At 34.6% G+C, this 14,536-nt stretch overlaps 1 protein-coding gene across 1 annotated transcript in view; it reads left to right on the top strand.

The window, feature by feature from the left end:
• The first annotated feature begins 7,462 nt into the window (after positions 1-7,462).
• The window catches only part of LOC128220722 (uncharacterized), a 71,232-nt gene continuing 64,158 nt past the window's right edge, over positions 7,463-14,536 (top strand). Inside the window, exon 1 of the mRNA XM_052929221.1 lies at positions 7,463-8,192. Within this exon, the coding sequence (XP_052785181.1) occupies positions 7,515-8,192 (678 nt within the window). The 5' untranslated portion in view covers positions 7,463-7,514. The remainder of the gene's footprint in view (positions 8,193-14,536) is intronic.

Below are 14,536 nucleotides of genomic sequence, written 5' to 3'. Positions count from 1 at the left end.
TGTAAGTTTATATGTACTGACAGAGTTAAAACGTATTAATTTATATTTTACTAACTGGCTACATTTGACAATTGTATGTTTATTGTTGTTACATAAACACTGTAAAGAACTAAACTCGATTACGTTTTGATAAACATAACTTTTTTGCTATTGTTCAGAGCACACTGTTCAAGTAGATTATGGTACTGGTCTCCAATACTACTGTAACCTTGGCATAAAGGACACTTGAAAATACATCAAGTCGAGTCCAGCTGTCCGTCTCGATTGAAAGACGATGATGTCTAGTTAACTTAACCATAAACTTTAACAATTTATCAGCAGTAGATATTAATTAACTCTCAATTCCAAGATCCTTTTAAATAGTCTATACTTATTACATTTCCTATTAGTATAAGAAGTCAGGTTGAGGAATCACGTGACTTCAAAGGGGTTCCTACATTGGTCACCACGGGCCACAGCCGATAAAACTAAACAGGAATGTGACTTTAATTTCTAAATAACTTTTTTTTTAAAAAGGCCCTTATCCTAAATATAGACTATGTTTTTTTCTGCTTCCAGACGTGTGAACTATTTTAGATTTGTTTGCTTGTATTTTAATGATACAATCCTTCGCCAAAATTTCAACTTTTGGTCGAACAAACTTCAGACGAGATGAAATGAAATCCAAAGATATGTATTTCTATGTAGATTTGCATCTGATAAATGATTTCTGAGCGTAATGGTGTATATAGTTGTTGCTAATTTAGGGTTTAATGTTGACACATAAAATACATGAAATAAATCTCAAGTCAATTGACCACGGTTTATCGCCTATTTCACCGCACATTATACAAGAAGCAACACATCACTTCATATATTCTTTGAATAATGCATTATCTTCGGCTGAAGCCACACAAGACGACTGAACAATTAAAGTGTATATCGCAGGTAGTCTGTTTAATAATAAATGTATGGATATCACCATGTATTGGAATTTGTATTTGTGTGTGTGTGACGGGTGGGTGGTGTTCGGTGACAATCGAGGATTTTTCAAATTTCCAGTTTATATGATTTACGTATATCGATTCTGACAAAACACCAAACATACTTTTCATAGAGTATATTTCAGTCAGGTTATTTTTACACGAACGCTTACTTGTTAAACTAGTGTCAGTAGTTAAAGGTTGTATTTATATATATGTGTGCATGGTGTTTGTTTTTGTGTGTGGGCCAAAGACAATAGAGGTTTTTTCCCAAGTTTTCTGTTTATCAGTTTTTCGCAGATCGATTTTGAAACATACACCATGCCAACACCAAATAGATTAGAGTACAAGTTTGACAATGTTTTCGGCAACTTTATTATGTGTTCAATGTCCATGTATATGTAATAGTACAATAATAAAAAGCTATAAAATTGAAAAAAAAAATGAGCTCTAAAATAAACATGGTCATTGAAAACATTATGAAAATCCCTTAAATTAGTTCTCAACCTCACATTTATCAGTATATCTTAATCTAATGATCATGACATATTAAGGCATAATATGGTAAACCCCTGTCACACCTAGCCGCGTTGCCACTGTGATTAAATGGCGTTGTTAAATTACCCAGAGCGCCTGTTGTTTTGCATTACAAAGAAAAAAACGGCATCTTCCTCAGGTATCCTTTCTTTCATTGGCTTTCAAACAGTTGAGACCATGCTACGCCGTTTGGCCCTCCTCCGTCGTCGTCTCAGAATGAGATCCACAGCGTCTGCATCGTCCTGGATCTGCCGGACTTGCATATAGGCAAGCAGTAGGCCGGACCCTGATGCACATCAGTCATGGTGAAATGAATGTTTATTTGCAAGTATCATTCCTTTATACTATTATGTCGGCTTGGTTAATTGTCATGCAAACGCCGATTGACGCGGTAGAAGCGCACTGAGAGTGCATTGATCGCCGTGGTGGCTCCGTACCACGTTGTAAGAACGCAGTAAGAATCAAAGCGCTTAAAGCGGTGAATAGCTTTCGGCCTGCAATGTTTTGTGAGTAAAGTCATGTAATTGTAAAACATAATTATTAACATAAAAATCTAAAGATAGTATATGCTTGCTCATAATTTCCTTCGCAAAAACGTTTAGAGTTTTATGTTGATTCTCAATTATGTCATGTAGTATAAGTCAATTGAAATATTGAATACGCCAAATAGTTACTTATAAGGTATGGAGTAATTCTCAATATCATATAAAACCTTATCTGAAGCTTTGGTTTCATAAATAATGCCCTGTCACGGATAAAACATTTAGGAATTTTTAGTAAAATATACTCTACAATTCAAACTTGACTTATGCGTATTTAATTTACTTCCAGGTTATGCCAGCTTAACCAAAGGCATCCAAACAAAATACATTGGACATATTAATTCGGTTAATGTTTAAGGCTTCCTTCTACAACGACAAATACCTCTGGATCGAATCACCCGAATACTATTTATTCCCTGTATGTTCGGTGTACATGTATCTTAATAATGACCTATGTCACAAAATGAACAGATTACTCATTCATATCAGTGGTTTTTAAATATGCATATGCATTTTGCTACATGCTCAAGACTTGGTCTGAAATTACTGAGACAATAAAAATGTCAAGTGAGAGCCAATTTAAACAATTTAAAACATAGAAAACATTCTAATGAATCAACTTCAATCACCAAAAATAAACTGAATGTTGGATAAAATGATGTATTATAATTTCATTTGAGACATGTGATTGATATCTTACGCCTAATTAACATTTAATTGCATCATAATACGACCCTTTTTTTTCCGGGTTTTAACGAGTTCTCAGAGTTTATTTCCGGGGAATAAACCTGTCCGAATGCGATAACCCAGATTCTATTCTTAACTACAATGTACATGCAGATATTATCGGTCCTCGGCCGCAGCAAAATCTAAACACAGGTATATGTTTCATGTATTTAATATTTGATTCAGTACGCGTTCATTTTGAAACTATTTGCAGATTCTGCTTTTTATATTGCGTTCTGTAACTCGCCGATATTGAAATAATTGCTTTTTGTACAATTTTAATATTACGCAAAACGTAGCTTATTCGAACTATACTAACCGCATAATATAGATTGAAAACTCCTAACAGCGCTACGTTTAGCTAGCTAATTAATATGCAGAACGCAGTCCGTAGATATTGAAGCAGATGGCTTACTAGGTATTTTAGATGTAAATGTTGATGTAAATTAGGTCGTTGACCAACGCAGTTCTAACTGCGCTGGGGTTGATACGCCCGTGCGCGCATTAATTCGCCAAAAGTTAAAACTGTTATGTCGATCTGCCGATGCAATTTCCGAGATACGGTTATAAAAGTCTGCAGGCCCTGCGGCAGACAGCCTAAAATGAAACTTGTTAAGGCCGTATAAGCGCGGGTCATCTCAAAGAACGCCGTGCGATCTTCGTGCAAGCGCCACAAATAACCATTGCGTTCGCACTGCGACCTCAATGCGCACCCGCGGTGATCCTATCACAGACCAAACTGCGCTTCTTCGGAGACGTCACGGCGATCCCACTAGGCTCTTACAGAACGCCGAGCGACGGCGTGTGTTTTTTGCATGCTCCACGTGCGCGCCAACGTGATGCCACTGCGTTTCCGCGGCGATATTAGCGATTCCACTACGCTCAAATCGGCGTTCTGTTTTTTCTCGGACGCCGTAGGATCGCGGCCCTACTGTTACAGGGTATTTTACATATAAATTGTTATTACAATGTGGTCATCTACAACAAAAAACTACACGTCAATACAAAAGATAATTGTAAATGTATAATACTATTCATATAAAATCCACTTAATTGATCAACACAAGACAGTCACGCCCTTCAAGTAAGGAAAACAAAATGAACATTTATGTGCATAGGATGAAAGTGTGTTGCACTTCGCAATTCACTCAAAACCGCAGGCCTACCGACTTAAAGCACCGCAAATCGAAATCTGATATCGTCAGATTAATTGTTTGACATGACATGTTAAAATAATTAATGTACCGGAGTTACAAATGGAACGTATGGTGCTATGCGGTTTTAAATAGTGCGATTTAAATTAGCTATATGAATAACCACTTTATTCGTATACGTTCATAAGATTGCAACGCAAATGTGAATTTTAAAGCAAGTCGAAAATCTTAAATGAATATTGATCAGGAACCGAGGGGATTAGACAATTACAATAGATAATAACTCAGGAAATGGAAATATATTGACTAAAAGTTGACTGTTAAAGTTAAATATGTTGACTATATGTTGACTATATGTTGACTATATGTTGACTATATGTTGACTATATGTTGACTATATGTTTGCCTTACAAACTACTACAAATGTTAAAAAGGTCCCCGCCAATATCTGGTTTTATTCAATTAACTTCACACTATGAAATGAAATTGATGAAAACCATGTTCATTCATTCTTATACATATAGGCTTATTAGTCAATGATTCGAAACTAGCTAATTGTATTAAAAGAAAACAACACTAATTTACATTACCTATTCTTAGGTAATGGCAGGGACTTATCGGTTGCAGTTTGGGGTCACTCAAAATATTTTCTTGATTCGATTCGTAATGCCTTTGGAAAAAATTTGTAATAAAAGTAAAATCCACTCGTCGCGCCGACATTCTTTCATCGCTTTCAACGCTTTCATCGCTTTCATTTATCATGTGATGCGCGATTAGCCAAACCATAATAATTTAAAAACCAATTAAAATGAAAAACGAAACTTTTATCGTCCAAAACCTTGGTTTTACAGTAATAAGTACTGCTTACAGTGGCATGACATTCAATCTCTAAATGTGACTTTAAACTTCAACTGGAGTAGCTGAGAAATGAGTTAGTTCAGTCTTATCGTGATGTTAACTATAAAGATATTTTAAGATTTCTGCTTGGGCGCTACTAATAAAACAGAAAAAGCATAGCTTGTCTTACATATAGCACAACACGTTTGACAAAAACACATATTTATTTTGAATAAAGACATTCCTAAAATATGCAAATGCTTTTTGATTGAAAAGCTTATAAAAAATATAACGTCTGTCTTAAAATGTGCCAAATTCCTTACTTGTTGCAACTAATGTTTGTTTCATGCTTGCTCAATATTGAACTTTAACAGTCTAAATAAAAAAAATAACATTTTATATTTTGGTTCTTCAAATGACTTTTGCTCTGTGGAATGCCCTTAAGGCTCACATGCAATATGTGAATTATCGGATGTTTTTATCAACAAGCAAGTGTGAATCAAAAGAGTTTAAAAGTGTTTTACACCAGACGACATCAACTAAGTATAACGAGACCACATGACCTAACTATCGCTCAGGATGTAGTAAAGATTGGACTCCACAATTGCTAACCTGTGACCTGTGTTCAATGTTTGATGAGGGAGGGGGCTTGCAGGTCCATGTACTTTAAGTTTGTTTGTGCATATGTTTTGTATTAAAATGAAGAAAGATATACCCTCCAGCTTCTCTGAAAAACACGATTAAGCATTTTTTTCTTATTTGAATATTATGATAACGGAATTATGAATTGAATTATACAGGTTACATATCCGAGATCTGTGTCAAATACTTCTTGTCATGGAGGTTATAAAACCGCCGAGATTATTCTAAGTCACAATAATGCTCGTTTATTAAAAACCCAATTTCAATGATATACTACCTTTTAAACTCGTTATCTCGAAGTCGTTTGGATTTCGGAAAATACTTCGAGATAACGAGAATAACAATATTACCGAAATACAAAACATGTCTTACTAAACCAAACACATTCCAAAGTAGTTCGCCATAATCAGAATTTCGCGATAAAAGAGTTTGACATAACGAGTTTCGACTATATGACGAAGTAAACTAGTGTTCTGTTATGTTCGGGTTCAAGTAAATTATTTGTTGAACATTCAAATTGGACTTGTCGCCTGAGATTTACGTGCATACAATATGTCAACATGAAGAAAAAGTGCATACTTTTTCTATCTTTTGCAGTGTTTTTACCTGTTTGTGCTAATTACTTAATAAATTGTTGTAAACACGAGTGGATAAAGTTCACCGAAATTTAGAAAATCACAAAAAAATATAAATTAATAAAACCCAGACATTATTTCTGTTTCTTTTAGTTAGATATAAACAGAATTGTATTCAATAACAATTTGAATGAATCAAAAAGAAAAAAAATGAGGTAAATATTTAAAAGCGATGCGCACGTGTTATTTCAACCGTTAATTGTGTTTTTAATGTCTTTTATTTTCATAATATTAGCTTTAAGTGTTTCTGAAATAAGGCAAATTTAAGTTTAAAACACATTATACTACTTAATTAGGTTAAATTATGTTTAATTATGGATATGGATCGCCGTAATTTTACACAAGACGGAACAAGGTCATGCGTCTAACAATATTGTCTTAACAAAATACTTGCATAATATAAATTACCTTAAACATACACTTTAGTCATTAACGAGCATAAAGACATCAGTCTTGCACGCGATAATATACGAGAAAAATGATATCTCTGTACAAAAGTGTTACCTAATTTTCCCGCAGGCCAGAGCTCCTGACAGCCGAAACAGGGACTTTGCGAAACTTTGCCCATCATAATAATAAACCTAATTCATTAATTGCTACTTATTACATGTCGTAGGAGTAACGAACGACCATTTGTCTTACTCTCATAATGATATGTTACTGTGGAATGTATGTGTTATATTAAAAATGGAACATTAATTTAACAATAGTTTTTTTTTTAAAGTGTGGCTTTAAAGATAACATAAACCAGATAACACTGAATTTTGAATGAAGTTTTCTGTTCGGAATATATTCTTCATATGAGTACATAGAAAGTGATTGTGCGACATGGACTGTATAACCTTAATTGACTCTTTAAGATGAAAAAAAATGCAAAATAAATAGAAAAAAGTGACATCAGAAATGGAAAACCATTACCGGATTATACATACGTTCACTACATTGTAGAGGTGTCTTTATATAAGTGGTTTGCCATTAAACAAACGTACAGCATACAGTAGGCGTCATTCATCACATAGAAAAAGATATCAATTGTTTAGAAATAGTTTTAAAACACCGTTACGACTGCACACAAACTAATTGCTTCGACGCAAAGAATACGATCAAGAAACAAAACGCCCTTGTGAGCGAATACGTTTTTTTCTTATCAACTTCACGTAATGTTTGTTATCATTGTGGTTAAACGCATTATAGTTTTGAGATTAATTACGAAATGAGCCGTATTGACAAGCCTCACTGTGTTTCTATTTTTAGAGGTTTAAATGCGAGGTTAAACACCTAAATACTCCATGTTTATGTCAAAATCATATCGAATACTTGTATTACCTTTCTATAAGTACTAAAGGGGCCTTGCCCTAAAGAGGGCATATAGCTATACATACATTCCTAGTCCAAATATACGTCATCATGTTCTATATTTAGAACGGGGAACCCTACCAGTCAACCAAAACAGATTAATCTAAGTAAAGGATTGTTAAAATGTCTGCACCGTCGTGGATTCGTCGGCTGAGTGATGCCAGTGATAATCAATCAGACTTCGGGATACCTTCGGTGTCTTTACGAACGACTACATCGTCTGGTTCACGTGAAAGTTTGCAAAGTTCTAGGTATTCTAGCAGCGCTTATGGAAATATGTCGGACTCACATAACTATGGGTCTCCGAGTTGGGATTTAGCAAGGCGGGGCAGGAGTCCTGACCAGGCCAATACACATCGAAACATACCAAGAAGTCCAGAAAGGACTGATAGATCAAGAGAAAGAACAGCTACATCAAGAGAAAGGACAAGCACATCTAGAGAAAGGATTGACAGATCATGGGAAGGGGCGGACACATCAAGAGAAATATATGAAAACGGCCGTGGAAATAGAGCTTATAGTCCTGCAAGGGACTATAGGTCAGAGACGGATTCCGATATCTCTAGACCAAGACATCATGAAAGAGACGACAGACGTAGAGTTAAACAAGAACACGGTAGAGCTCGTCACAGAAATGATGACATCGATGAGAGAAGGGATATAAGGTTAACTATTCTGGAGGCTGAGAGTAAAGGTTCCGGTAAAGGAAGTGAACGTTACATTAAAAGGGGACAGAAAGGTGAACCAAAACGTGAGGACTCTTGGTCATTTGTGGATAAAGATGGATATTCAGAAATACCGGTAAGATAATTAAATTCAATGCGTACTAATTCTTACTAATGATACATTGATGTTCTTACTAGGTTTTTAATTATCTGATCAGAAAAAAAAATGAAGGACCACTTCTTTTTCCTTACCATAGATTTGACAAAAAGTAGAAAGCATAACTCCGTTTTATTACTGTGCTTATTTTCCTTAAATGCGCAAAATAAAGGTTGACGCAAACAATATAAAACAAATTAATGCATTATTTTGTTTAACTCATTTTGACTTTAATATGATAAATAGAAAAAGGCGTATGATGCAAGAACAGATAAAAAGATAAAAATATAATTATTTGCCTTTATATATGTGTTGTTTTTATTTCAATTGATAGCTACGTGATCACACCTTTCCCAGTTAGAAAAGAGTAATCAACAAAATAGTGCATTAAAAAATGTTTTTGCATCAACCTACATTGTGCGTCTAAAAGTGCGTCTATATTGACATAACTTATGATGAGGTAGAATGGTCTACTCACAAAGTATTCTAACCGCAAATACGTGCTGGTACAGTAGATGTATTGTTCTAGTTACACGCTTTTATAGACGTTTTATATCATGGCATTGACATTTACTTCATGTCCAAGAGCTGGTTTATGGTTTTTATGGAAATATAGTTAAATTTGTCATTTTTAGCGCCATCAGTCTATTAGTATCATCCTTGACCGAGAGTGTAAGAAAGGTTCATCCCAACCCGAGTTTTAGGTGTTTTGCGGAAACGAAATTGTTTTTAAAAATAACGTAGCTTTACAAAAACACGTAGTCCGTACGAGGGCCATTGCATGTCAACCTTTAATAAGTAATAAAGAGAGGATATTTTTTGTTTCAGTATCAGATAGTTGTATATTTCATCAAGCAGGCATCAAAAGTTGTTTCACGAGTGGCAAAGCTGCAACTGTACAATTCACTTTTTGAGTCCACGAGGTGAAATATATTGTGATCTTACACTGAAATAAACATTTTTTTAAATATGCATATGTTGCATTTAATTTCATATTTTTAAGAAAAGCGCTCCAAATTGTATACGAATGTAACAGCATTTCCGAAATGGCATCGTTGTGTCCCAATCTATTCGCGATGAAGATTAATTTGGACGAGAAAACAGGCTAAAATTCCAAAACACAGAAAAATATCAATTTGATATTTTCACTGTTTTAGTTGATATTTAGGTTTTTGTGATTAATGATCATGTTACAATCATTTGTGGTGTAAAAATAATATTTGTTTTGACTTTTTTGTGGGGATTGATTGTTGCAATAGCATGTGTGCTGTCAACGTTTTCGCCACCTGTTAAAATATTGACCATCCGGTCAGTTATTTATACACACTTATACCACTCATCTTCAGTTTATTTCATCCTCATTTGTTGTTACGTAAAAATCATGAATGAAAATGAGATGAAATTCTTACACCTCTTGTAACAACTTTGATTTCATTTTGTACCCTGTATTTACGTGCAGACAATGTATCGTTCAACCACCAATCACATTTAACATGTTGAAACATGTTATCACGTTCTTTGAAAATGTGACATTTGTCTCAATCATACGTGTCGCATCTTTGCTTGAAATTGAGATTGTTTTGCAAGTAGACAGTGTGGCGGATCGGTGGTCTAGTGATAACACACATGGCTGTCAATCCAGGGTCGATGGTTCGATTCCCAGCCCTATCACTAAAAATACTAATCGTCTTCTGGGAGGGACGTTAAAAAGGGGTACGTGTTCCAGTGCTATACACTGGTGCAGGTTTAAAAACCAGGATAGCTCTGACCATGGTTAGACCTGTGTGTGCACTATGCTCCAAAAACCTAATATGACTAACAATTTTAATAGAGCACTCGCCGAATAGGCCTAATGCCCGAGTGAAGTATAAATAATTTTTCACTCCCAATATGGTAGGTTAAACACCTAGCCATCCTTCCTCTACCCAGCAGGAGGTGGTGTTTGAGACGATGTGTAGTTCAATTTGCCACATCGTTATTCTTTTATATGATATAAACTTACATTCCCATGATTTTGCATTACCACGGCAATTTAACACTCACTGTGGTTTGATGATAAATCAGTAAAAATCATTACACAGCATTTTTTGTTCCAATTTGAAAACGATCGAGATGTTCATCATTCAAATTCATCTAACACACGCTTATTCAAGTTGTAAACGATTTTTTGTATATTTGTTATTCAATTTCTAAAATGTGTTTTTCGGTTGCCTTAAAATCGTTTTAACTTTACCGCAATACCAATAAATGCACGAAAAACGAAATACATAAAACTCGACTTAAAGTTTGATTCGGCGGGGTTAATTGGATGAACACGTATGTCACAAAAAATGCAACAAATCAAACATTGGGCCGATTTTGCAAAACTTCGTTAAAGGTAACAGCGTTGTTTAGTTGATCATTTTCAGCTTTCAAATCGTTACTGCTCTGGAAGTTGAATGGATACACTTGTGATCTGCTGTATTTATCAAGATTTGAAACCACTGTTTCAGCTGTACTTCATTCTATCGTTATAATCTGTAAGCACATTATGTTATTAATCACGTTGTTTTTTTTACAAAGTTCTTAAAAATCGTCAAGTTTAAGGAAACAAATATTGTCGTCATTTGCCTATGGTAAATGCAAACATAAGAGACTGGAAGTTTTACATCGTTAAAAAGAATTACAATTGAATCCGTGCAATGTTCTTCACATTTTCAAGAATTACCTAGACATCTGCATTGATCTTGGAGGAGTATATTATAATGCATACACTGTAGAATGATATGTCTGTTTCGTTTGTAAGCCTTTAGAGAAGACGTCTGCTTGGTTAAAACTGGACATCAATTACTGAGTGTAACTCAAAGCAGAATATCTCAGATCATCCATAAAAATGATATATATTAGCAATGTTTAGACAAACAGAAAAAATAGAAATATTAATTATGACACTGCATATTCATGATAAAGATATGCATGACTGGAAATATTTCAAAATTCTTTAGCTACTTGTACATCAAAAATCATATACTAGCTAAACACAGGCACATTTATCAATTTGATTGTGATAAATCTTCATAAAACGTTATACAAACAAATTACCATTCATACAGTACATCCAGTTGCGAATCTATATTCCAGTAACGAATATATTTTATGTAAAGGCAAACTTACGTCAATTATTTTCCTTGAATAATGTAGTGGTTTTGTGGAACAATTGTAATTTAAACTAAGCACATGACAGTCGTATCTGTTAAATGTCGTTCGGCATTGGCACAGCAATAACTGACTCATTTATATCACAAAATTCCCATGACGATGATAAAAATTCGGTAATTTCATCCCAAAATGTATCATTTCTTTTATTAGAATTTTAAAAATACTTAAGAGAAACAAAACGTATTTTGATACTAAAGTCTTTCCTACTAATGGAAGGATTGCTCGCCAAGGGAGATCACTGCGTAGAAGATTGGTGAAGTCATTTACCAATGCAGAATCTGGAGCACTTTCAGCCTTATTTCGGGTAGATAACTCGCTATTGCCGTTCATTTTTTTATGTCGAATCGGTGGTAAATACAAAGAGCCACACCAAAAAGGATCAGTGTATATCCCAATGTCCGTACCAAAACATTAATATTTAGTCCTTTACTTAAAACTGTGTGTGTATACCATGTGATAAATTACGTCATATATGCTACGTCGGAAGACAATATTTTGCATAAAATGAAGACTTAAATCAAAGATAACTTTTCTTTTCCTACACCATTTAAAATAAAACAAGCCTATGCCACCTAAAGAGCCCCGCCTTCGTTTTATTACCGAAGTTTGATTAGGTGATTAGTTTCCACAAACACTTCAACAAACCCGTTTCCATCATAATGTTTTGACAGTGCTCCGTCAGACGGCCGTATCGTGAAAAGTTTTTCGAAGTGTTTGAAGAAACTAAACTCTCAATCAAACTCTGGTAAAAAACCGAAGGCGGGGCTCCATAAGAGGCGTAGACTGCGCTATGTTTCATCTAAAATGGTGAAGATGCGTACTAATTCTTACTAATGATACATTGATGTTCTTACTAGGTTTTTTAATTATCTGATCAGAAAAAAATTGAGGGACCACTTCTTTTTCCTTACCATAGATTTGACAAAAAGTAGAAAGCATAACTCCGTTTTATTACTGTGCTTATTTTCCTTAAATGCGCAAAATAAAGGTTGACGCAAACAATATGAAACAAATTAATGCATTATTTTGTTTAACTCATTTTGACTTTAATATGATAAATAGAAAAAGGCGTATGATGTAAGAACAAATAAAAAGATAAAAATATAATTATTTGCCTTTATATATGTTTTTTTTTTTCAATTGATAGCTACGTGATCACACCTTCCCCAGTTAGAAAAGAGTAATCAACATAATAATGCATTAGAAAAATGTTTTTGCATCAACCTACATTGTGTGTCTAAAAGTACATCTATATTGACATAACTTATGATGAGGTAGAATGGTCTACTCACAAAGTATTCTAACCGCAAAAACGTGCTGGTACAGTAGATGTGTTGTTCTAGTTACACGCTTTTATAGACGTTTTATATCATGGCATTGACATTTACTTCATGTCCAAGAGCTGGTTTATGGTTTTTATGGAAATATAGTTAAATTTGTCATTTTAAGCGCCATCAGTCTATTAGTATCATCCTTGACCGAGAGTGTAAGAAAGGTTCATCCCAACCCGAGCTTTGGGTGTTTTGCGGAAACGAAATTGTTTTTAAAAATAAGGTAGTTGCGAGCTTTACAAAAACACGTAGTCCGTACGAGGGCCATTACATGTCAACCTTTAATAAGTTATAAAGAGAGGATATTTTTTGTTTCAGTATCAGATAGTTATATATTTCATCAAGCGGGCATCAAAAGTTATGTTTCACGAGTGGCAAAGCTACAAGTGTACAATTCACTTTTTGTGTCCACGAGGTGAAATATATTGCGATCTTACACTGAAATAAACATTTTTTTTTAATATATGCATATGTAGCATTTAATTTAATATTTTTAAGAAAAGCGCTCCAAATTGTATACGAATGTAACAGCATTTCCGAAATGACATCGTTGTGTCCCAATCTTGTACGCGATGAAGATTGATTTGGACGAGAAAACAGGCTAAAATTCCAAAACACAGAAAAATATCAATTTGATATTTTCACTATTTTAGTTGATATTTAGGTTTTTGTGATTAATGATCATGTTACAATCATTTGTGGTGTAAAAATAATATTTGTTTTGACTTTTTTTGTGGGGATTGATTGTTGCAATAGGGTGTGTGCTGTCAACGTTTTCGCCACCTGTTAAAATATTGACCATCCGGTCAGTTATTTATACACACTCACACCACTCATTGATCTTCAGTTTATTTCATCCTCATTTGTTGTTACGTAAAAATCATGAATTAAAATGAGATGAAATTCCTACACGACTTGTAACAACTTTGATTTCATTTTGTACCCTGTATTTACGTGCAGACAATGTATCGTTCAACCACCAATCACATTTAACATGTTGAAACATGTTATCACGTTCTTTGAAAATGTGACATTTGTCTCAATCATACGTGTCGCATCTTTGCTTGAAATTGAGATTGTTTTGCAAGTAGACAGTGTGGCGGATCGGTGGTCTAGTGATAACACACATGGCTGTCAATCCAGGGTCGATGGTTCCCAGCCCTATCACTAAAAATACTGATCGTCTTCTGGGAGGGACGTTAAAAGGGGGTACGTGTGCCAGTGCTATACACTGGTGCAGGTTTAAAAACCAGGATAGCTCTAACCAGGGTTAGACCTGTCTGTGCACTATGCTCCAAAAACCCAATATGACTAACAATTTTAATGGAGCACTCGCCGAATAGGCCTAATGCCCGAGTGGAGTATAAATAATTTTTCACTCCCAATATGGTAGGTTAAACACCTAGCCATCCTTCCTCCACCCAGCAGGAGGTGGTGTTTGAGACGATGTGTAGTTCAATTTGCCACATCGTAATTCTTTTATATGATATAAACTTACATTCCCATGATTTTGCATTACCACGGCAATTTAACACTCACTGTGGTTTGATGATAAATCAGTAAAAATCATTACACAGCATTTTTTGTTCCAATTTGAAAACGATCGAGATGTTCATCATTCAAATTCATCTAACACACGCTTATTCAAGTTGTAAACGATTTTTTGTATATTTGTTATTCAATTTCTAAAATGTGTTTTTCGGTTGCCTTAAAATCGTTTTAACTTTACCGCAATACCAATAAATGCACGAAAAACGAAATACATAAAACTCGACTTAAAGTTTGATTCGGCGG

The sequence above is a fragment of the Mya arenaria genome, chromosome 15 (genome assembly GCF_026914265.1).
Source record: "Mya arenaria isolate MELC-2E11 chromosome 15, ASM2691426v1".
NCBI classification, from domain to species: Eukaryota; Metazoa; Mollusca; class Bivalvia; order Myida; family Myidae; genus Mya; species Mya arenaria.
The sequence above is the reverse complement of the archived record's forward strand: the minus strand, read 5'-3'. Positions and strand labels throughout refer to the sequence as shown.